The 24,939-nt window shown below is 49.6% G+C and overlaps 1 protein-coding gene across 2 annotated transcripts in view; it reads left to right on the top strand.

Annotated features, from left to right (window-relative positions):
- Positions 1 to 15,077, top strand: part of Colec11 (collectin subfamily member 11) — a 31,592-nt gene extending 16,515 nt beyond the window's left edge. The window contains exons 4-7 of one of the 2 annotated variants that reach the window (XM_051144216.1): positions 9,286 to 9,357; positions 12,865 to 12,918; positions 14,148 to 14,243; positions 14,427 to 15,077. In XM_051144216.1, the coding sequence (XP_051000173.1) occupies positions 9,286 to 9,357; positions 12,865 to 12,918; positions 14,148 to 14,243; positions 14,427 to 14,836 (632 nt within the window). In that variant the 3' untranslated portion in view covers positions 14,837 to 15,077. The remainder of the gene's footprint in view (positions 1 to 9,285; positions 9,358 to 12,864; positions 12,919 to 14,147; positions 14,244 to 14,426) is intronic. The other variant, XM_051144224.1, reaches the window with a different exon arrangement.
- The last annotated feature ends 9,862 nt before the right edge of the window (positions 15,078 to 24,939 follow it).

Genomic DNA, 24,939 nt, shown 5'->3' with positions numbered 1-24,939 from the left:
CAGATTGAGGCAGCTGACAAGCAGCAAATCAGGCAGCAGGGACCAAGTACCAGGCCTTGTTGCTCCCCACTTTCAGTCTGGCTAACTTTCAGGTTCACTCTGAGGTGTGAGCTGCCCTCTCCACAAAGCTACATGCTTTATGCATGCTCATGGTATGAACTGTGGGTGGGCCCTGCTGAGGCTTCTGGCTCCATCTGTTGGGAGTGGCTCAGCTCTTCCCCATTGTGCAGTGTCTCTAATGTGTGGGTGTTATCACCTTGCTTTCCCATGGTTTGGGGATTCCCAGCGGTTAAGGTTCCTGCCATTTGCTTCTCTACTACTTACAGGCAGGGTTTAGGCATGTGCCTCTGCCCCAGTGTCCCCTTAAAGGGGCCCACATACAATCCCAGGGCCAAGTGTGTGCTTCCTGCTTGGTGCTGCCCTCATGTTGGTTGGTGCCTTAGTATTGTGCTTGGCCCTCCCCTCACTCCCTCTCTTTCTTCCCCCACCATCTATTGTTTTCCAGCTGTGTCTAAAATATAACAAATGTGGTTATGCAAGCCTACAATCCAGCACTCAGGAGGCTGAGGCAGGAGGATGGTGAGTTTGAGGCTGACCTGGCCTATACAGGGAGATACTGTCTCAAAGACAAAACAAATAAAAGCAAGACTCTAGAAAATAAAGCCAAGTGCCGGGTGTGGTGGTACCCGCCTTTAATCCCAGCACTCAGGATGCAGACTGTGACACAGTCAGATCGCTGTGAGTTTGAGGCCAGCCTGGTCTACAAAGGGAGTCCAGGACAGCCCAGGCTAACACAGAGAGACCATGTCTCAAACAAACAAACAAAACAAAACAACAACAACAAAAACCAAACCAAACCAGCCAGGCACGGTGGTGTACGCTTTTAATCCCAGCACTTGGGAGGCAGAGGCAGGTGGATCGCTGTGAGTTCAAGGCCAGCCTGGTCTACAGAGTGAGTCCAGGACAGCCAAGGCTACACAGAGAAACCCTGTCTCCAAAAACCAAACTAAAACAACGAAACCAAAAACCAAACCAAACAAAAATAAAATAAAATAAAATAAACAAACAAAAAAAGAAAATAAAGCCAAGACAAAAAATTAATACATGAGACTTTAGCCAAAGCAATATATTCTAGACAGTGATAATAATGATACTATTGTGTCAGAAATGAGACCCAGCTGAATTCCTGACTTCAAAGAGAGAGAGAGAGAGAGAGAGAGAGAGAGAGAGAGAAAGAAGAAGAAGAAGAAGAAGAGAAGAAGAGAAGAGAGAGGAGAGAGGGGGGGGGGGGGAGGGGAGGGAGGGAGGAGTGGAGAGGAGAGGAGAGGAGAGGGAGAGGAGAGGAGAGGAGAGGAGAGGAGAGGAGAGGAGAGGAGAGGAGAGGAAAGAGAAAGAGTTCTTTATAAAGGTTAAGGGGAGCTGCATGGTCTGACCATATGTCAAGTGTGGGTTCGTATTTGGATAGACAAGCAGGCACTTTCCTATCTCGCTAAGCAGCAAGTGTCATAGCATGAGGCATTGTTCCTGATTCAGGCCATGTGGGGCGATGTGCATAGGCTCTAGGTGTGTGTGTAAAATGTCCCAGGCCACTGGGGTCTGATTGTGTGTGTGTGTGTGATTTTTCTGATTCTCTTTTTTGAGACATGGTCTCCTGTGTCATAGGCTGGCCTTGAACTTGTCCTGCTGCTTCAGCCTCCTGAGTGCTGGGGTGACAGGTGTGCACCACCACCACACCTGGTGTACTGGCTGCTTTTCCTGTTGCTATGACAGGATACTCTGATCAAAGCAACTCCAGGAAGGACTGATTCTGACTCACAGTTTGAGGTTAAGGCCTGTCATCTCTCACACAGGCGGAACTTGAAGCCACCCACCACTCCTTAAATAGCCCTGTCTTATATAAATAAAACCTACTGGAGATTCCGGGACGTGGACCTGTTAGTGACTGGCACCTTCGAAGGATGCTGTGACGGGTGCTCAGTGAGTGCCACAGTTGATCAGCGCGTTGCCATTTCTTTTTCTAGTGACACTCCCGCAGTATGTGGGCAGTGGGGACAGATCTGCATTGCCTTAAATTTTGTGTTCCTGGGGCTCAGCCTAATGCTGGTATCCTGAGAGCCCTCTACCAGTTGTTTGAAATATATCTTGAGATTTAATATCTTTAAGTATCTTTGAAGTCCCTAGGTGATCTCAGCTCAGGCTGAGGGCCCTGTCTGTGTGCTCTCTTCCCACCCACCTCCCATTTCTCATCCCCTCCCTCCCTACAGCCTCCAGAAGGAGCTGATGTTGGCTTGTATTAATAGGCCTAGGTGCTGTTTCTGCAGGAGGCATTTCCCAGGGCAGTGGACTCCCTGCTCTGGGTCTGTACCTCTCAGCTTCCACAGATGTACCTTGTGCTCACCTGGGGGCTGGTCTGGAGGAAGTGGCTGACCTACCCAGTGAGCAGCGCCCCCCCTCTTGCCCCTCCCCACTGCAAGGGAGAAGAGCCTGCTGGCTGGTGGATCGCCTGCCTTCCCTGAAACAAAGCCAGGCATAACAATTGCCTGCTGTCACCTGTCCTTTATTGAGACAAGAACAGTATCTACACTTCTGGGTTGTGTGGCAGATGCAGAGTGGCTCTGCTGCTGTGACCTGATACATGTGTGTTGCCCTAGATTTTTCTGTCTCATTCCCAGTCTTATGCTGTGACAAGAGCGGGTGGCTGCCCCGTTCTCCTGCCATAGAGGCTGGGGCCCCTCCCGGCACAGACAGTGGAGGCAGCTGCAGTAGCACTGGGCTGTCATGAGCTGTAGCACACACACCATTCTTCATAAAAATCGCTGAGGAGGCTGAATTGCAAGTGCCCCCTTCGCCCCATCTCCACTTCAAAGGGCTCTGATATCTTCATTAAAATTAATAAGAATCACGCACCTGCTGTGAGCTGCCCACCCGCTCCTATCCTTCTGCGTGTCTGGAGAACAAATGGGAGCCATCCCACTTCTCGTTAGAGTAATGGGCTGTAAGGACAGCAGGTCACAATGGCTCCCAGCATTCTGAGTGCCACTTAAAGGCACAGGCTCTAAACATGTCTCAGCGCGGCTGAGCTTGTGTGCATATTGCATAAAGCTTGTTGTCCTGTGGAGCAGCCCGAAGACCTTCCTGGAAATTGGAAGTGCAAGCTTTTGTCGCAATCTCCTCCTGCAGGAGCTTAATCCTTGTTTGTTTCTGTTTTTCCCTTTGGATTTTTTTGAGACAGGGTTTCTCTGTGTAGCCTTGGCTGTCCTGGACTCGCTTTGTAGACCAGGCTGGCCTCAAACTCCCAGAGATCTACCTACCTCTGCCTTCCAAGTGCTGAGATTAAAGGTGTGCACCACCATGCTTGGCGGAGCTTTAGCTGTGTGGCCTGTCCTCTGTGCATACTTGGTGTTTTCTCTTGTAATGCCACCAGAGCTGTTGGATCAGTGACCAACGTATGACCTCAGTGAGCACCCATGGCCTCTTTAAAGATTCTATGCTCAAGTTCTGCAGAGAAGACCTTCAGCACAGACTTTTCAGATGGACTGCTCAGTTCATCAAAAGATGGAAATGATGGGCTGAGATGTCGTGCAGTCAGTAAAGTGCTTGCTGTACATGCATGGTGACCAGAGTTTAGCTCCCCTAGAGCCCATGTGAAAAAGTCAGTCACAGTGGTACATACATGTAATCCCAGCACCGAGGCGGCAGAACCTAGCCAACTTGGCAAGCTCCATGCTAGTGAGAGACCTTGTTTTAACAAACACCTGACCTTTGGCCTCCACATGTGCGCACACACAAATGAACACATAGGTTTACACACCTTCTGGCAATGAGGCTGAGTGGACACTGAGTGTAGCAGACCCACCTGAATATACTGTCTCAGCACAGCATACCAGAAGTGTCTGCATTTGCCCTTTAATGATGGAGAAGGGGCGGACCTAACCTAGGATGGCAGACGTCTCACTGCAGCCCCTCACTTGCTCCTTCTGCCTTCAAGGAGTAGGTGGTGGTGTAATCTCAGGCAGACCGAATCAAGCAGGGTGCAAGCCAGTCCTAGTTGGCTTCAGTGCCCATCAATCACCTGGGACTGTGCTGAAGTGCAGGTGCACATCCACCCAGGCCCCTGGGGCTGTCTGTGTGGCTTGTCACATGTCCAGACACTTGAGTGATTCTGCCTGTGATGACGGATGACTGTTGCTGGGGACACGTGTGTCCCACCTGCTATGTGCCAGGTGCAGTTCTGGGTGGTGTGCCTGTTTCTCCAGCATCCAACGAGGGGCATACTGCCAACCCTGTTTCATAGGTGCACACCCCCCCAGCACAGGGGCCACTGAGCCAAGCTCTGAGGTGGCAAAGAGCCACAGAGCAAGGCCATCAGGCAGTGGTGGGGGAGGGGGAGAAGACAAACAGCTCATTTATGTGTATTCTTTCTCAAAATCTTTTACTACAGGATTTTAACCTCCTTTTGAAAAAATGTATGATTTTCTGTGTATAAGTATTTTGACTGCATGTATATTTATATTCCATGTTCCACATGTGTGCCTGATTCCAGAAGAAGGCATCGGATTCCTTGGAACTGGAGTTATAGATGGTGGTGAGCTGCCACATGGGCTCTGGGAACTGAACTCAGGACCTCTGAAAGAGCAACCAGTGCTCTTAACCACTGAGTCATCTCTCCAACCTCTTGTATTTTATATATATATATATATATATATATATATATATATATATATATATTTTTTTTTTTTTTTTTTTTTTTTTTTTTTTGAGACAGGGTCTCATTCTATGGCTCTGGTAGCCTTGAAACTCACTATGTAGACCAGGCTGGGCTTGAACTCACAGAGTTGCCTCTGCCTCCCAAGTGCTGCGTTAAAGATGTGAGCCACCACATCCAGCTTGCTTTCTTACTTTTTTGACGCAGGGTCTCAGGTAGGCCAGGCTGTCCCTGAAATTACTATATAGTCAAGGATGCCCTTGGACTTCTAGTCTTCTTACACCTGTCTCCTTAGTGCTAGGCGTACAAGCACGTGCTGTCATGGCAGCAAGCGCTCTCCCAACTGAATTGTACCTCGGCTACAGATTCCAGGCTTATGAAGGTGAAAAACAAAAAAAAAAAAAGGCTCAGAGAGATCAAGCAATTTATACAGGGTTTCTGTGGCCCATAAGGTTAGAGAAGATGTGCAGACTCAGAGCTGCCTCCCTCTTGTCTCCACAGACCTTGGCATGTCTTAAAGCAATGGTATCGATGTCATGTGGGGACTTGATAGCACTGTCTCTGGGACCCAAGAGGCCCCCAACAGGCTGTAAGCTGCTGCCTACCCAGGCCAGCTGGCAGTGTCTGCTCCATACGCACACTCTGCCTCCCTGTGTCCTTCATGTCCTCTGCGCTGACTTGCTGCTGTCACCACTGTGCCTTGTTTTGCACACTTGCTCTTGGCTCCTGTGTACCCCAATGGCAGGGCTTGGCACCTACACTTCTCCAAGGACAGGAGCTAAGTGTGGTGCCAGCTGCTACCAGGAGCCAAGTGTCAGCAACAGCTTTGAATCCCTGCTCCTGTTGGGCTGGGAGTGTTAGTGGTGGGCTGAAGCCAAGTGGTCTCTAGTCAGTCTCGGGTTGTGGCTGACTTATGACAGTCGGACTCAGGCTGGCCTCTCATTGCACGCACTCAGTCAGTGGACCGAGTTGGACGATAGAGTGCTAATTGATTGTTCTGGTAAGGTGAGGATTTTGCAGGAAAGAAAAATCATTCCAGGGCATTTGTGATGCAGGTGCTTTTCCTCCAGGGATTAAATTTTTTTAATTTTAATTTTTCTTTTTTAACATATACATTTATATTGTTACACATTAATACAATAAACTACATACAACAAGAAGAACCATGAAACATTCAAGAATTATAAAAATGTTACATTCATAATGCTTTGGCTATTTGAATTTGGCAACCTTGAAGAAAACATCTTCCATATCTTGGTGAGTCTAAAATTCTGAATGTAAATCAATATCTATCATATTTCATCTCTATCAACTTAAAACATCTATCTAGACCTAAAAACATCTTAACCCGTAAACAACTAGGCTTAATTGTTAAACTAAACTATCTGGTTTTCAACTCCATCAGAGACTTAAGAAGGAACAAAAATTAATTACATGAGTAAACTGGAAGTTCAGGTTAGCAGTTTCCAAAATGAAAAAAATGCTCAAACATTATAGAGAGTTTTGGGTAACTGGTCTGGTAGAAAACTGTCTCTGTGTTTTTTTGTTTTTGTTTCTTCCAGGGATTTTTGAGCCTCTTTATCTTGTCTGCCTGTTGTCTCAGGGACCCGGGCTGCTTCTTCCTTATGTGGCTGGAAGGCTGAGAAGGCAGAGCTCTGGAGTGACTTTTCCTCCGCCACAGCTTTGAACCAGTTAGACATTTCTCAAAAGGAAGCATCCCCACAGTGGACCAGACAGCTTTTCCCATCTTCCTCTACACAGCACACAACTGCCTCCACATGCACAGTCAGGACCCTCAATCCCACCAGCTTCTTGCAGCAGGCAACAGATCTCCCAAGGTTTGGGGCACTTAGTGGGAGCTAGCCTTTCCAGGGTAAGATCTTTGCTTTTCATTTTCTAGGATCTGGCTCCCCAGCCCCTGTCCATATGGAACTGTGTAAAGCCTGGATATTAGAATGGCCCATCTGTTCTTTATACACAAGAGCACTGCAGTGGGGTGGAGAGTCCTCAGCTAACCGATGGGCAAGCTCAACCTTAAATTCCCAAACAAACTGTGTGAACTTGGGCGGGACAGGCCAGCTCACTGGCTGCCATGTGAGAAGAGTGGCACTGGACTCATGCATGTGGGGAGCTGTTGTAATCCCACCTCCACTGTGGGATTTCAGTGGGTCATTTTGACATGTCCAATCTGTGGCATCCAGGCTTCATGCAGCCAAAGACAGCATCAATTACAGCTCAACACAAAGCTACAAACTTACTTAAAACGAGATATTTTTGTGATTTCTTTAAAAACTCAATTGTGGGTTGGAGAGATGGCCCAGAGGTTAACAGTACTGTCCGTTCTTCCAGACGTCCTGAGGTCAATTCCCAGAAACCACATGGTGGCTCACAACCATCTATAATGAGATCTGGTGCCCTCTTCTGGTCCGCAGATGTACATGCAGGCAGAATACTGTATACATAATAAATAAATAAATAAATAAATAGATCTTTAACAACTCAGTGGCATGGTCTAGAACGAGCTGTGCAGATATCAGAGGAGTGTTGCAATTTCAAAAGATCCGGCATGACTGCTAAGGTCTCCCTTCCCTCCTTGCTCCTTAATTCACACTCAAGGCACTGACTGATGCCCTGCTGGGCCTGCTGCCTGCCCTGGGCTCAGCCTTTCTCCCTTCTGAACGCCCTCCCCTTGACCCTTGCGGGGCTTCATGGAGTTGCTGCCCAGCCTGCCCTCACCTTTTCTGGTTCCCTCTGATCCCTCTAGATTCCGTCTTTACTGGTGGCACGCCTTCTCTGCCTCCATCTCATACCTACTCCTTTCTTCCTGCTTGTCTCTAGGATACTGGAGCCCAGTGCCCTCTGGCTTTCCTGGCTTCAGGATGGCTTACCCAGGGCCAAAACCTTAACCTCACCTCACTTTCCCATTGATGAATTGCTGTCAACTCCCAGACCCCTGCCAGTTAGGAAGCTTCTTTTCAGTCTCCTAGATGTTGTCTGACCAGCCACCAGCTGTCCTCTGTGCCTGCCTTGCTCACTTCTCAAGCAAGAATCTGCTCTCTCCCTCTCCTCTTCCTGCCTCTCCAGTGACTCCCACTGGATGCACTGTGCCCTCTCAAACGCCCTCAACCTCCAGCTATGTCAGGGCTCCTTGCCTGGTCCATCTTTCCACTTTCCTATCCCACAGTTGTATCTCTCCCATGAGTGGCAATTTGCAGTTTGTCCCCTGCATCCTCAGATCATACTCTGTACCCTGCTGGACCAGCGGCTTGTTCTGCCTTTCCACCCACAACAATTCCCCTGATACCAGGAAAGTAGAATGGTTTTCAAATCATCAGATCATGGCTCTTGACCTGGTTCTGATGGGCTTTCAGACTCTAACTTGGTCAAGCCACTTAGTCCTAGAGCTGCCTCTGTGCAGCTGATCAGTTTTAGAAGCAGTAAAGGAAAATATGTGCACTTGAATGTGCTTTGTAAGCAAGCACTTTGCTCTCATGCTCTTTGCATGGATGGTATGTTTTCTGATCAGCTGTGGCTCACTGGAGTCCTCTGGATTCCAGCTGTTCTGCACGGAGGAAACGTTCTACCCACTTGAACACTGGGGGTGGGGGGGCCCTTTGGGAACTGTTGTGCTAGGAGGTGCCTTATCAGCACACTATGGAGTCGTCTCTCCTGTCTGTCTTGAGAGCTATCTACACGGAATTTCCATTTGTCTCTCTCTGACCCTGGGGCAACTTAAGATCAAAAGACCATGGCACCTTGACCACACATGAGCCTGTCCACAGTGAAATTGGTGCCTGTCCCTTCACCAGGGCTTCCCTGTGTGTGCGCTTGCTTTCTACTTGTGCTTTGGTGTCTTGTCATTGGGTTTCCCAAAAGATTACCAGGAGTATCACCAAGGGAGCAAGGACACTTAGGGAAGGATGTGGCATGGAGAGATGTCTTCTGCCTTGATTTGTTATTGATCTGGGAAAGGACAGCTGGCCTCAGCTTTATTCCAGTGATCAGTGTTCTCTGGGGTCAAGTAAGGGCAACCATTGCTCCATCTTGTAAGGGATGAGAGATAGGAGAGGGGCTGGAGGCTTCATAAGGCATGCAGAGAACATTGTGGGTGCATCTCCCTGTGCCATCTGTCTCCGGCAGAGCTACCTTCAAATGCAGCCAGAGGGGATGCCCAGGGTTTTGCTGTTCCCAAGAGCATGCAGATATATCTATATTCCAGAGTGATGATTTTGGTTTAGGTTTGAGAACAAACTTGAGGGACACCGTAGAGCTAGGGTACAGATCAGGGACCTACCCTTCCTTATCCAGGCTCAGAGGAGAGCTGGCCTTGATTGAGTGACTCAGGAGTGCTGGACTGTCTGCCTCACTTTGACACCCTGAGTGACTAATATCCTCCTTTGGGGACAAAACCAGTGTGCTACCTATGTGGAGTTGTCCTGTGACAGTCATATATGTGTCCCTGAAGAGCTGTACTTTATTCAATCTCTCCTTGTGTGCATGTGTGCACATGTGTGATGGTGAGGAGGGGGCATGCCAGATCACTGTGCATCAATCAACTTTGTCCTTATTGTTTTCTACAGGAGACATGGGGGACAAAGGTCAGAAAGGCACTGTGGGCCGTCATGGAAAAATTGGTCCCATTGGCGCTAAAGGTATTTGTGACATACTTTTTGCCCTATATTCCTTGTTAGGCTCATGGTGTCTGAGAACAGGCACTGACTGTGCCTCTTAGCCTGGAGCTTGTGTTTCATGTGTCACCCTGTTAAACTCTGCTGCAGTGTTCTTGCTCTAGGGAAACCAAAGGAATTTCTGTGAGTGTCTGGGTGGGTGGAGTCGTTTATGGAGCATTTAACCTCCTGGATGCAGGATCCAGATTCCGAATCTTCAGCTACCCCTTCCTTAAGAAGCATGATGACCTGATGAGAGGCTTGCCCCATCAGGACAGGTTGTATCATGAATTTACCCCCACCCCCGGGTTCATTTCCCAGTCTTTTGCGACTGTGGAGTGATTCTCAGCCTGAACGGGGTGCAGGGTGGCACCAGCAAGTCTGAGAATGGAAACTCCAGTGCCAAGCAGCACCCGATGATGCACGTGACTTGTGCAACTTTGGCTGGTTAGGACTTCTTCCCTGTGGCCAGGACATCAGGTGCAAGGCAGCTAAGGATGTCTGAATACTGTATTGCCCTGTTTTGTGTTCTCTGCCCAGGATTCAGTCAACAGATATGTTCTGAGCACCTGGACCTAGGGGGACACAGTGGTCGTGTGGCTTTCTGTGTGACCTTGCTGAGGTCTCCCTGTGGACCTGTTGTGGGTTGGCCATGGGGTGACTGAACTTGGCCAATGGCTGGAAAAGAGCTGTGCCGGCGATCAGAGGCAAGAAAGGAATTTGGCCGTGGTCTTCCCAGCTGTCTTGTGGGTTCTTGTACTGGAGCTGGTTGAGTCTTGGCCCTGAGACGTGGAGCAGGTTGAGTCTTGGCCCTGAGACGTCTTGGCTTGAAGTCTGAGCTGTGAGCTGGTTTGGGTGGTTTGTTCTGATCCACACCATGACCCCGAGGCAGCCCTGTGCTGTCCTTTTGAAAAAAGACCATTGGCTGGGAGTGTTGGGGAGGTGAGCACTGGGCATATTCTTCTCCAGGAAGAAGCTGCTGTCAGACAGCATCCAGACGAGCACAGAGTGCTGAGGGGCATCCTCATGATGAGAAGGGAGTGTTGAGGGACATGCAACTACAAAACCTTTAGAGAAATCAGATGAAGTCTCGATCTCATACAAGCTGCTGCCATTTCAACTGTCCCAGCTGCACAGTTCAGTGGCACCAAGACATCCACAATGTGATGCGACCGTGCCCATTGTTTCCAAAAGCTCTGTACCGCCCCACAGAGTTGCTGCACCGCCAAGCACTAACTCCCTCTGACAACCTGGAGCCTGCTTTTTGCCTCTGTGGATTTGCGCACCCTACGTATCATACGAGAGGATCTGGCCTTTGTGGCTGTCTTGTTTCCCTCAGTACAATGCTCTCAGAATTCATCATGTAACAGCTGTCAAAATCCCCTTAGTTTAAGGCTGAGCGATACCTATTTCACAGATAAACCATGCTTTGTTTATCTAAGGATTGTGAGAACTCCCTCCCCAGGGAGACATTAATGATGCCTTCTCTTCCTCCTAAGGTCCCCACAGCAAACCAACGTGCCATCCCACCCAAGTTCAACCCAGAGAACAAATGGAGTTATTGGGCTTACTCACAGAGCACAGGCAAGGGGCTGTGGGGGACCCCACAGCATCGACACTAGAAAGTTACATTTGCTGAGCCCCCCCACCCCACCCTCTTCAAGGGACAGTTAACCTTTCTGAGCCTACATGCTCTAGTACCTCGGAGACCTCAAGACTCCAAGGCTCCATTGGAGTTCTTGCTTGACGGTCCTCAGGGAAGAATTGTATGTAATTGGCTGGCAGGAGTGGCTGGAACTTCAGGTGAAGGTCCAGTGACCCTCCCCACTTCCCCGTTAGTCACCATCTGAGGGAATTTTGCAAGTAGGAAACAAGTGGTATGATGGAGACAGTGGGTGATTTGCTCAGAAGACTGTGCTCTACCTGATGATCTCCCAGTTTGTGGACATTCAGGCCATCTGTGCCCATTGGGTGCTGTGGACAGTACTGCAGTGAGTGATGTGAAGATGGAGGGAGTGTGTTTTTTTTTTTTTTTCTACACAGTGTGTGTGTGTGTGTATGCTGAGCAGATCTCCAAGTCTCCTGTGGAGACCAGGCCCACCCTTATTTGGCTTTGGTTATTTGGTTGATTCTGTCCCCAGGGCTGTCCTGTGGGGTCCTGGTCAGGCTGAGGTTCTGATGGTCTTCAAGCCCCTGACACAAGAATGAGCTGCGCAGGGGCTACTGAGATGCTTTCCTCCTTATGTGAATGGACTGTGAATTTGCAGGTGTGGAACTCACAGCCCTTCACAGAGATGGTTCTGTCCTCAGACAAGAGGGGCAGTGCATTAGGGATTCTAAAATGGTTGGTACACACACACACACACACACACACACACACACACACACACACACGCACGCACACACACTATATATAACATTAACATGATTACAGAAATGAAGCTGTCTAGCCACTATGATACTGTGAGATCAAGCCGTGTGTGTGTGTGTGTGTGTGTGTGTGTGTGTGTGTGTGTGTGTGTGTGTGTGTGTATTGAGGAGATTGAAGGCAAGGGATTAAGAGGCTTGCTCTAAACTGGGTGGTGGTGGCACAAGCCTTTAATCCCAGCACTAGGAAGGTAGAGGCAGGTGGATCTCTGTGTGTTCTAGGCCAGCCTGGTTTACAAAGTGAGTCCAGGACAGCCAAGGCTACACACAGAAACCCTGTTTTGAAAAACAAAGAAACAAAAAAGAAAAACTATGTATATCTGGGTGTGGTGGTGCACTCCTTTAATCTAGTACTTGGGAGGCAGAGGCAGGGGGAATCTCTATGAGTTCGAGGCTAGCCTGGTCTACGAAGAGTGTCTAGGACATCCAGGGCTATTATGCAGAGAAACCCTGTCTAGAAAAACCAGAAGAAGAAGAAGAAGAAGAAGAAGAAGAAGAAGAAGAAGAAGAAGAAGAAAAAGAAGAAGAAGAAGAAGAAGAAGAAGAAGAAGAAGAAGAAAAAGAAGAAGAAGAAGAAGAAGAAGAAGAAGAAGAAGAAGAAGAAGAAGAAGAAGAAGAAGAAGAAAAAGGCTTGCCTTGACTAGCAGGAGGTTAGGCAGGTGCTGGTATTTGGGCCCTTCTGTGACACTACACTACCTGAAGTAGATCCAGAGGAATTTGGGTTATAGTTTGGGATTATCAGTGCTGTCTGTTCTTCCTGGATCTGCTAAGCAATGCTGCCTGTAAGCATACCCTGAGGGGCACTATGCTCCTCAGTGCCGACTCTGAGTATGCCATTGGATGCTTCCCCAAAGCACACAGAATGCAAACATCTATGTTTGTGAAAAGCCTGTCCACAGAACATGGTGATGGGAGTGATGGGGATGGAACCCAGGGCCTCGTACACACTGTATAAGTCTACACTGAACTACATCCTCAGCTTCAACAAATAAGATTTTTAACTTGACACATTCTAATTCAAGGGACATCTCCCATTCAAATGCTAACTTTCTTTTTTCCACCCAGGTGAAAAAGGAGATTCTGGTGACATCGGCCCCCCTGGTCCCAGTGGAGAACCTGGTATGACATAAAGAACCAGAAATTTTAAACAAAATCTATTAAATTTGTATTTTAAAAATATAAACCGTGGGGCTGGAATGATGGTCCAGAGGTTAAGAGCACTAGGTGCTCTTCTAGAGGACCTGGGTTCAATTCTTAGCAACCACAAAGCAGCCCCAACAGTTTGTAACTCCAGTTCCAGGGTATCAGATGCCCTCTTCTGGGCTTTGAGTCACTGTAGACACACACATGGTGCACAGACATACATGTAGGCAAAACACCCACATGCATAAAATTAAACAGCTTTAAGTAATGATAATAAAAAATAAAAATAAAAAAGCTACATGTGGCTGCATGAAATGCAGTATCTTCAGTATCTCATAACGTGGGGATGGAGTGCATGCATGTATTTCTAGCAGTCATCAGGCGAAGGCAGGGGATCAGAAGTTCAAGGTCATCCTTGGCTACAGGGCTGTGCTACAAGAGACCCTGTCTCCACGAACCGAACAATAAAGATGACATTGCTAATGAGGGTAAGGTGCCCATGCTCCCCTTGTGTACAACCCTAGTGTCACTGGGACACACACATGCACACACATGCATACACATGCACAAACACATGCACACACAGACATGATGTTGGAAGGAGGAAGGAGATCAGTGGGAGTAGGAGTGGACAAGAGAAGGTAACAGGGTGAACATGATCAAGATACATTACATACATGTATAAAAATGTCTCAGTGGAGTTGGGGGGAAGGCTCAGCAGTTAAGAGCTCTGACTGCTTTTCCAGAGGACCTGGGTTCAATTCCCAGTACCCACATGGCAGTTCACAACTGTTTGCAACTCCAGGATCCAACACCCTTGCACAGATATATAGGCAAGCAAAACATCAATGCACATATAATAAAACTAAATAAATAAAGTCAAAGTGAAGCCTGTTATTGTGCATAATTAATACATGGTAATGAAACCATCTAAGAACCATAAACTGAAACTGCAGTGAGCAGGAAAGCAGGGAGCCCAAGTAGCTGATAGCTTTTTGTCAGGCTGTTCCTGCTGTGGGATAGTCCAGTCTCTGTTTTCACCTTCTCAGGATTGTAGTCAGTCTGCAAGGCATCACTCTGTCTGTATAGTAGGCTGTATAGACACTCATTTCTTGATTCTTCTTTCAGTAGCATATGTATCTGGTGTGTGTGTGTACCCTTCTTTTCCAAGGCCAGTCCCCTACATAATAGGCTGCTTCCCACAGGCATCCCGTGTGAGTGCAGCCAGCTGAGGAAGGCTATTGGGGAGATGGACAACCAGGTCACTCAACTGACAACTGAGCTAAAATTCATAAAAAATGGTACGTTGGATTGAGGCCCTTCCCCCCTCCCTCTTACCCCCTCCCTCTTCTCCCTGAAACTGGAGAGCAGTGGCTTCCATGTGCTGCTCAGCCCCCACCGCTGCTGCACTGTGCCTGTGGCCCGCGGTGGTGTGGTGGAGTGCGTTGAGTTTGTTTATAGAAATGCAAGTGCTGGCCTTTCAGCACTGCCCTCCCCTGCAGCTGTTGCTGGTGTGCGCGAGACGGAGAGCAAGATCTACCTGCTGGTAAAGGAGGAGAAGCGGTATGCAGACGCCCAGCTGTCTTGCCAAAGCCGGGGAGGCACACTGAGCATGCCCAAAGACGAGGCAGCCAATGGCCTGATGGCTTCATACCTGGCACAGGCCGGCCTAGCCCGCGTCTTCATTGGCATCAATGACCTGGAGAGAGAAGGTGCCTTCGTGTACTCGGACCGCTCCCCGATGCAGACCTTCAACAAATGGCGCAGCGGAGAGCCCAACAATGCCTATGACGAGGAGGACTGTGTGGAGATGGTGGCCTCAGGTGGCTGGAATGACGTGGCCTGCCACATTACCATGTACTTCATGTGTGAGTTCGACAAAGAGAACTTGTGAGTGCTGACAGGCAGTAGCTCAGGGGAGACAGCCAGCTGAACCCCACCTTTTATAGACACCTGCAGCCACAAGCTACCCCTGGGCACCAATCGCCATGTCCGCTGGCTCCTTTCCACATGGGAGTGCACAGCCTTGTTGACAGAAGGACTGTTTGAGCTGTGGGAGGGGAGAACCCTTGTTTCCCGGTGCTGTTCTGAATAGGTGAAGTGTTATCGCCTGTGTGGAGCTGAGACGTTCTTTATCAATCACCGTTCAGAAGGGCACTGCGAAGCTCTTACGTTGGTCCAGCTGCAAAACACAGCGAAGGGTGCAGTAGCTGTGTGCAAACAGTGGCCGTGGGGGCAGGAGCTGCCGCTGGCCCTTTAAACTGCACAAAAAGCGCTCATGTGGTGGTGACCACTATCGCTGTAGGTTACTCCATCACATAGGTTCCTTTTTACTATTATCCAGGTAGGAACACTGTTGCCCTGCTTCAAGCCCATATTTCAGGAATACAAATAAATCCTCTGAATGTTGCTATGGAACGTGTGGTGCTCTTTGTTCTAACTTCTTCAGTAGCTGTGTTATCTATTGCTGTGGACTGAGCAAATCACCCTGAAATATAGTGACCTGGGGTCTTTATTACAGCAAGGTGTCTGTAGGCCAGGGATTCACAGGAGGCTCAGCAGCTCTGTCGCAGTGAGAGCCGGGTCAATCACCGTTGATTTGGTGGGGTTTCACTCCTCTCAGGCTTTAGACTGGAGAGCCTTAGCTTCTCACTGGCTGGTGGGGAGTGGAGGAGGCCACTGCCCTCTTTGTTAGGTGCAGGCCCCGCCCCCTAAGGCACATTTCAACGGCAGTCATTGTGGTCCTGTCATCAGAGCAGTGAGAGGAAGGCTCAGAGGGAGCCCCTGGAGAGCAAAGGCACACCCTTTGTAACCTGGCCTTGGGGCACAGCCCAGTGTTCTGCTTATAACAAGCTGCAGCCCACAGAAGGGAACACTAGAGAATGGGACTCTGGGGAGCTTGCAGTAAAAACCTTCCACCTTCCCCATTTTTGTATGTCTGAATCTTAAGTTAAAAAAAAAAAAAAATTAACTTCCCAAAAATATATCGTCACATGCAAACCCACTTGGGACCAGGAAGAGAGAGAGAGAGTTATGGTGACAGCTTCTTAGGGTAAACTTGTCTTTCTGTGTGTCTTTCTAGGGAGGTCCGGACTGCCCTATGCTCTGGATAATTTTCTTTTATTGGTGTGTGTAGGGAGGTGGGTGGGTAACTTCCTAGACAGAAAACCCTGGCCTTACACAGGCTTTACCCCGCGGCCTTAGACTGCTGCATGGAGGATGTTTGTACAGTGAGCTAGTTTGGAAGGTGAAATTGGTGCTTCCCTTGTATACTACCCTGTCTTACAGCCTCAGAAGAAAGACACTGTGATGCTGGGAGCCGTGAGGTGAGCATGTTCCCACTGTACAGTGTCCCAAAGGAGGGGTCTACCTCTTGGGGTAAGGGTAGGCATTCTGTTGCTGCTTACGATGGGCCCAGGTCCCTAGAGTCAATCCTTCTGTATCTTATCTGCTGTGAGGGCTAATGTCACATAGTTTACTTGAGTTCTGTATGGACAGAGTGTCTGTGAGCAATGGAGTCCTTTGTCTCCAGGAGTCTTGTGGCTCCTGTTAGTATCCACGATCCTAGGAAGGCAGACATGTTGGCTTGGAAGGGGTACCTCAGACTTTCACAATTTTTAATCTATCTATCATCTATCTATCTATCTATCTATCTATCTATCTATCTATCTATCACATCCTGACCATACTTTCCTCTCTCTCCTCTCCTTCCAGTTCCTCCCTGCCACTTCCTCTCTTTTCCCACCCCATCTACTCCTCTTTTCTCTTCAGAAAAGGGCAGCCCCCCTCTAGATATCAACCAGCCGTGGCATGTCAAGTTGCAGTAAGACTGGTCACCTCCTCTCCTACTAAGGCTGGCTGGGGTAACCAGGTAGGAGGAAAGGGTTCCAAAAGCAGGAAACTGAGTAAGAGATAGCCCCTGCTCCTGCTGTTAGGAGTCCCATGAAAAGACCAAGCTACACACTTTAACATGTGTGCAGAGGGCCTAGGTCAGCCCCATGCGGGCTCCCTGGTTGGCAGTTCAGTCTCTGTGAGCCCCTATGAGCCCAGGTTAGTTGGTTCTCTTTCAGAGTTTTTCCACGTTAGTTTCTCGAAACTTCTTTGGAGGCTTATTCAGGCACCATGGTATTGCACAGCACTGTCCTCTGAGTAGAACAAACTGCATCTTCATAAATCTAATATCTGAATGCAAAAGCCACCATAGCTATGCTGTTGAGGTTGCCTCATAGCAGGAGTGGGTGTGGATGGTGATTGGCCAGAGCACCCAGCCGCTTCTGTCTGGCCAGTTGTATGCAGTTCTGTCCTACCTGCTGGTGGTCTTTGGGTCCCAGAGAAGAGCTAGACTATGTGGATGGGGGCTAGGAGAAGGGTGCTCCATCATCCATGCTGGGTGCACACCTTCCAGTTTGGCTGGTTTTGGGTCACCTACACTCTTGAACAAAACCCCTTACCCATGTTTTGTAAATAAATTCATTAAAGTCATTAGTTCCTCAGCATGAACTTGGGTGGAGCTGAACTTTGGCTCACTATTGGGACCTTAGATGAGGGGGTTAAGCATGCCCTAGCTTCCCACCAGGGAGAAAATTCCTGTACCACATGAGCTGACAGGCACCTGGTTTGTTTGGGAGAGGAGAGTCCCTGCCTTTGTAAGTGGGACAGCAGAACAAAGCAAGAGGTGCACAGAAATGCTCACCTGAGCCCCTGCCTCAGGTGTCAGAAGTCATCGGGTCTGTTGCCACTGCTTCTGTCCAGCCTCTGAATTGGAGAGCCCTGCCTTTCTTGCTGCCGGCCCTTCCTTTTGGTGCCACTCCCACTGTTCTGTTGATCTGTGTTTCTGTCACTCAGCGTTTCTCACCTGTGGGTTCTGGCTGTGGTAGGCCTGGCTGTTCAGCATCACAGCTTCATCCTTTCAGAGTGAGCCCTGAACTGGGGGGTGATGCCAGGCCTGCGGCACGGTGCTGTAGGCCAAGCCCACAAAGATTTCAGTCTTGATCTGGCATGGCTGAGCTTGTGGCCATTATCCCAAAAGAAGCAGAGTCATCCCGCTCACCCCCACCCCAATCCTCTGCTTCTTGGAGTGTTCTTTAGAAAAGACAAAGGTAGGCAGCTTGCGTGACCACTTCTGAGCATGTGTATGCACATTAAAAAAAAAAAGTTTATTTATTATTTATACAGTATTCGGCCTGCATGTGAGCCAGCAGGGCGGAAGAGGACATCAGACCTCATTATAGATGGTTATAGGTCATCACGCAGCTGCTAGAAATTGGACTCAGGACCTCTGGAAGAACAGCCAGTGCTCTTAACCACTGAGCCGTTTCTCCAGCCCCCACATGTGTACATTTTGATTACATATTAGAAGGAAAAGTGGAAGGCCCCCTCTGGTCTCTGAATCTACTTTGTTCCATGTGTGGCTTGTTTCTCATCATTCACTTGGTCGCCGTCACCAAATACTTGACAAGAAGGCACTCAAAGGAGGAGGCACATGCTTTGCTTCACAGTTTGAGATGGTATAGCTCATCATGCAGGGAAGGCATGGTGTCAGGAGTGTGAGGCGACAACTCACTTTGTGAGAGCAGACAGGGTGGGGGCCTGCCCCCAGCTACATACTTGCTCCTAATGGCACCCTTCACAGAGCGCATCGTCTGGGGATCAAGTTTAAGCACATGGCCCGGATTTGAATCTCAGCACCCACACTGCAGTTCACAGCTGTTTGTGATGCCAGTCCCAGGAGATCTGACACTCTCTTCTGGCCTCCTCCAAATGCACCAGCCACATACACGGTGCACATATATACGCATAAACAAAACATTCATCCACCTAAAATAAAAACAAAATCCGAAAACACAAAAGGATCCCTGCATGACGGATCATGAGAGGCATCCCTTTTCTCTTTGCCTTTTCATCAACACGATGCCATCTTGCTATCTCACATAAAAGGTAGAGACTGGCTCTGTTGTGGCTACACTGAGGGTTGACATCCTCCATTAGGCTTCGGGGACCCCCTGGGTTTCTCCCAGATAGCTCACACACCGTTTCCACAGATTTGTGCTACCAGGCTCCTCATCATGGGGAGATGTTGGACATTACCTGAAGGAGAAACCAACCAGGAAGTTGAATTCCATAGCTGTGATTTGGATTGGCAGCTCTCCACTCAAGCCTGGTAGCTTTCTGCCGGCGAGGCCAGAGTGGGTCTGCTGAAGAGGGATTAGCAGGCTAGGAACTCAGGGTGGGGGTGTCAGGGAGCATTTATGAATGTCTGCCTCTCAGCAGCCCCCGGGGGAGAAAAAGTATGGTTCTCCATTTCCCCTCTTAGGTGCAGGGGTGGCTGTCCAGTGGCTGGGCTGCCTTCTGCCTGCTGAGTGGCTTCTTGACGCTCACTCGTCAAATGGGAAAGAGATTCTGCCCGGGTTTAGTTCAGCATTCACAGTATGCGAGCCTGCTCTGCTCGAGGTTGAGGTGGGGGACAGGAGTGTTTTCTGACCTGGATGACTGACTCCCGAGAGCACAAAGGAGGTGTCTGATTCAGGCATGTGAGTCATTTCTCTGCTCAGCAGCAGGATCTGCTGCCCACGAAATGTGCCCCCTGCTGCCTAGAGAGTCCTTTTCATCCTGTGCAGTGGGATCTGTGCTTACCACCCCTTCCCTCCCCACGTCCCCTCTCCAACATGAACCCCTTGTCCTCCCAGAATCAAAAGCTATGTGCTCACAGTGACTGGCCCAGCCACGCCCTGAGCTGGGCCAAGCCTTTTACACACGGTGGGAACTTGAGTTAGTTAAACTCTTTAGGCCTGGGATTCCTCATTCGAGGGAGGGACAGCGCAGGTGGAGGACCCAGCATGACTGAGTACTGAGTACTTAGCACCATGGGCATGTGGAGCCCCTGCCGAGAGGCGGTGATGGTGATAACCGGGTACAGTCTTGCCTTGTCATGGGTATGCAGCGGTGTCTAGGACAGTGGTTCTCAACCCATGGGTCATGACCTCCCTTGGGGCTACATATCAGATATTTACGTCATGGCTATGAAGTAGCAACAGAGTAACATTATGGTTGTGTGTGTGTGAGGTCACCACAACATGAGGAACTGGATTAAAGGGTCACAGCATCAGGAAGGTTAAGAGCCCCTGGTCTAGGATGTCTTACAAACTTACTCTTACATCTGTAGGCCAGCAGTCACATCTTTACCTAACTGGAACAGAGAGGGTGGATCACAGCTCTGCTCTATACGCTGCCTCCTGCCTCCCACCTCATGGAAGGTTAGAAGCACTAGGTGCCTAGGTGCTCCATTAAGGCAAATTTGTGTTAATATAAAACATGGCGATGGCGTTCTAGCCATAATTTGTACCTGGTAACGGACATTTTCATTAGGATGACTGTTCTGAAGCAAATCAGACTGGGTACAAACACCTAAGCACAGAGCCAACTTCCGTCCTGAATTTCCTTCCAGAGGCTCAGGAGGGAACCTCAGTTCAGACTGGGCGGTGGGTGAGGGCGGGGCTGGCTGTGCAGCGGGGCTGTGGCGGCTCAGGCGAGAGCTGAGATTCATTAGGTGCCGCAGTGAGGCGTGACCGAAAAGCTGGCGTGGGTGTCCTCTTTAGAATCCTCTGTGGAGCACAGGCTGAGATGGATGAACAGAGAGACAGCCTCGGGCCGTGGGTCACGGGTGTCAATCCATGGTGCCATACTGCCACCCAGTGGGAAAGATGGAGGAAGCCAGAGAGGTTTGCACAGCTGCCGGAGTGCTAGGGCACTAGCAAGTACTGTCTGACCTGGCCCCCCCCCCCTTCCCTTCCTCCCGCCTTCTCCTCCCTTCCCCCCTTCTTCTCGCTCTTCTTGCTCTCAGAGAGAGGGAGAATGGCAGGGAGAGGAGGAGGGAGAGGGAGAACCAGAGGGAGAGAGGCTGAACAAAGTGTGTCAGGGCAGTCGGGAAGAGAACTCTAGCCCAGGAGGCGGAAGAGGGTGGGGTAAGGAGGCTAAAGCCACGGTGCCCTTTTTCAGAAAAACAGCTCCAGCCATAACCCCTCTGTTTCCCCATTCCCAAGGGACCATTTAAGTGTGTTTGCACAAGCCTAGTGGCCATTTAGGCAGGACAAGCACGGGGCTAGTTAGGAAGGGATGTGGCATGTCTCAATTCCAGGTGGCCAGCACCTTGAAGTCCCAGTGCAAACTCGCACCCGGGCTGAAATCCTGGGAGAGAGGGACGCTGGGTATTTCTGCTCTGTTAGGCTCAGCTCCATCGGCCTTACTCATGGGCAGCCATTCACCTGGCCTTTCCAGCCTCTCCAGGCTTGAACAGTCACTCTCTGCCTACGTGCTGGAAGGCCACTGGCTGGGAAAGCCTGCCAGCGAATCCCTTTATTGTGTGCTTGCAGAGGAATGTGGCGGGAGGAAGCTGAGCCGCACACTGTCCTAGTTTGCTTCTCCACTGCTGTGATAACACCATGGCCAAAATCCACTTGAGGAAGAAAGGGTTTGTTTGGCTTACAGGTCAGAGTCCATAATGAAGGGAAGTCGGGGCTCAAGCAGAAACCTGGAGGCAGGAGCTGGAGCGGAAGCCATGCCAGAATGCTGCTTTCTGGCTTGCCCCGCCTGCTTTTTTACACAACCCAAAGACCACCTGCTCAGGGGTGGAACCACCCACAATGCACTGGGCCCTTCCGCATCAATCACTAATCAAGAAAATGCCCCCACAGACTTGCCCACATGCGAATTTGATGGAGGCAATCCCTCAAGCGAGATCTCAGATAATTATAGCTTGGATCAAGTTAAAAAAACAAACAAACAGCTAAACACGGAACTAGTCCTCAGGCTCAACCTGTAAGAAGCGAAATCAACACGCAAAGAAATTATTGTTGAGAAGTCACAGCAACAACTGGGGGACCAATTGTGAAAGGAGATTAAAAAAATGAATCACATTACAGATGGGTCTGTGTGGGGGTCCCTTGGCTACCATGGCTGCGGATGCTGTTGCCAGGCTGCTGAGGTTGTTGCCATGGAAGCTGGTTGACTGATGTGCCTTCCCACGTAGAGCCTGCAGGCAAATCTGTCTGTCTGAGTATCTGGGGTTAGGGCCACATTTGATGTCTACACAAGTTATGCACTGCACAACACCCTGCCCCCGTGTCTCCCCCGCCCCCAGCCTACATGCATCTGTACTCTGGAGACAAGGGGTCCTGGGAAAACATCTGTTATTTAGTTTCTGCTTTGGAAGGAAAGTGACTTGGGGGATGGTGACATCTATACACCCGATAGCTATGTATAGGTAGGCTTTTACTGTGTAATACCCCTCACAAATCTTTCCTTCCTTCCTTCCTTCCTTATGTGTTTGAATGTGCATTCATATACCCGTGTGTGTGTGTGTGTGTGTGTGTGTGTGTGTGTGTGTGTGTATGTGTGTACATGCCCACACGCCAGAAGTAACCTTGGCTGTCATTCCTTAGGTGCTGCCTGCTCACCTTTGTTTTTGAGGCAGGGTCTCTCATTTGCCTGTGGGCTGATTTCAAGTACCACCACACTTGGCTTTGGACGAAATATTTAAAAATTTTATTTATATAGCCTGAGTGTGTGTATGAGCACCACATGTGTGCAGCTGTCTAAGGAAGCCAGAAGAAAGGGTCAGTTCCTCTAGAACTGGAATTATAGGTGGTTTAGAGATGCTTGATGTGGGTGCTGGGAACCAAACCTGAGTCCTCTGTGAGAGTAGTGAGTACTTTTAGCCAATGAGGCATCTCTTTGGTTCTTGGATTAAAAAGTGGGGTGGTTCTCGGTCTTGAACCCAGGTCCACATGCTTGGAAAGCAAGGGTTTTACTGAAAGAGTCATTGCTTGGGCCTCTGTAGTGATTTTAAGCAAGAACCATTTACTTTAGCTTTAAATTGTCACTTTTGTGTGCCAGGGATTGGGATGGAGGCCTGCAGGTGATCTACTGTGGTTCTGTGAGCCAGGGGTTGGGATGGAGTCCTGCATGTGATCTACTGTGGTTCTGTGGGCCAGGGTTGGGATGGAGGTCTGCAGGTGATCTACTGTGGTTCTGTGGGCCAGGGGTTGGGATGGAGGTCTGCAGGTGATCTACTGTGGTTCTGTGGGCCAGGGTTGGGATGGAGGTCTGCAGGTGATCTACTATGGTTCTGTGGGCCAGTGGTTGGGATGGAGGTCTGCAGGTGATCTACTGTGATTCTGCGGGCCAGGGTTGGGATGGAGGTCTGCAGGTGATCTGCTGTGGTTCTGTGGGCCAGGAGTTGGGATGGAGGTCTGCATGTGATCTACTGTGGTTCTGTGGGCCAGGGGTTGGGATGGAGGTCTGCAGGTGATCTACTGTGGTTCTGTGGGCCAGGGGTTGGGATGGAGGTCTGCAGGTGATCTGCTGTGGTTCTGTGGGCCAGGAGTTGGGATGGAGGTCTGCAGGGTAAAGGACAGCTCATGGCTCGGCCCTCTCTGCTCATGTGTGTGTCTCTATCAACTGGGAAGGTTGCTCTGGGTTAGGGAGGTCCAGGGAATGCTTGCTTGTCACCTTTCTCCTGCTTTGGTAAGACTTAGCAGGGCCACAGGAAGGTCCTGAAATTGAAAGTGAGTACACATATGGTCCCCGATACCTGAGTTCACAACGAAACATCTGTGGTCTGTCATATTCTGTTGACAGCATTGGGTGAGACCAAGGTAGAGGGTTTGGGAAATAGACTCTGTACTGGAGGAGCTGGCTCCCACTGCTGTGGATGGGAAGTGTTGCTGCCATGCTTACATCCTGTCTCACCTGGAAAGGAAGTCTGGTGTGGCCAATATGAAGATAGATGTCCACCATGGCAGGCTCTGGGGGAGGAGAGAGGATGGCAATGCAGGTGCCCTGGGAGAGAGTGACCCAGGTGCTCAGCAAGCAAGCACTGTGGCCCTGTGACCCAGGGCTGTGGCGGCTTCCTGACTAGTCTCTGAGTGTCTCTAGCCCTGTTCTCTGGCTTCCCCGCTCTGCATTCACATTGGGGGGATGGAGGGAGATCGAGGCATGAAGTACACACCAGGGACAATTGTTTCTCATATTGCCCTTGTGCTCATGTATATGCGGGCACCCCCAGGTCCTCTGCTGTCAGCCACACTGGAGGTGCTCCCTTCTGCTTGAGTACCTTGAGGACACATCATATCAGCAGTGATAGTGTTGAGCTGGTTTCATCATGTCTTGCTTGCTCTCCCATCTTGATACCTCTGGCTGCAGCTGTCCGTCCAATCCTCAGATGTTTCACCCTCACGAACAACCAGGCTTCTCTATGTGCAATCGTTTTGTACAAGTATGCAGCAAGACCACGCAACACTATCTATTACCATAAATAGCTTCTCTGGATTGAGAATTTGGGAGTAGCCTAGCTGGGTGGATCTGTTTAATTCATGAGCGCTCTGTCTGCATGTACACCTTCATGCCAGAAGAGGGCGTCAGAACCCTTTATAGATGATCCTGAACCAGCACGTGGTTGCTGGGAATTGAACTTAGGGCCTCTGGAAGAGCAGCCAGTGTTCTTAACTGTCTTTTTTTTTTTAATTAAATTTTATTTTAAAAATTAATTTATTCATGTTACATCTCAATGGTTATCCCATCCCTTGTATTCCCCCATTCCTTCCTCCCTCCCACTTTCCCCTTACTCCCCTCCCCTATGACTGAAGGGAACTTCCTCCCCCTGTATATGCTCATAGGGCATCAAGTCTCTTCTTGGTAGATTCTTAACCATCTTACCAGCTCACCAGCCTACTGGGTGGTTCCGGTGTAGGGCCACACCTGACATTAGTCAGGAGCTCTGCCAGGGCTGCATTCTCATCTGAAATCTTGGCCAGGGTCACGCAGTCAGCTTCCAGGGCTTGCAGATGCTGCTGCTGTTGGAAGGCGGCCTCTGAGCCTTGCCATGTGGTTCTCTCTATAGGGCTACTGAATAATACCCTATGCAAAAGGATATGAATGAAGGGAGAAGTAGAGCTTTAAAGTGTGTCCACCATTGCAACCTGCCACACATGGTGGTGGGGG

This window comes from Acomys russatus, chromosome 1, assembly GCF_903995435.1.
Source record: "Acomys russatus chromosome 1, mAcoRus1.1, whole genome shotgun sequence".
NCBI lineage: Eukaryota > Metazoa > Chordata > Mammalia > Rodentia > Muridae > Acomys > Acomys russatus.
The sequence above is the reverse complement of the archived record's forward strand: the minus strand, read 5'-3'. Positions and strand labels throughout refer to the sequence as shown.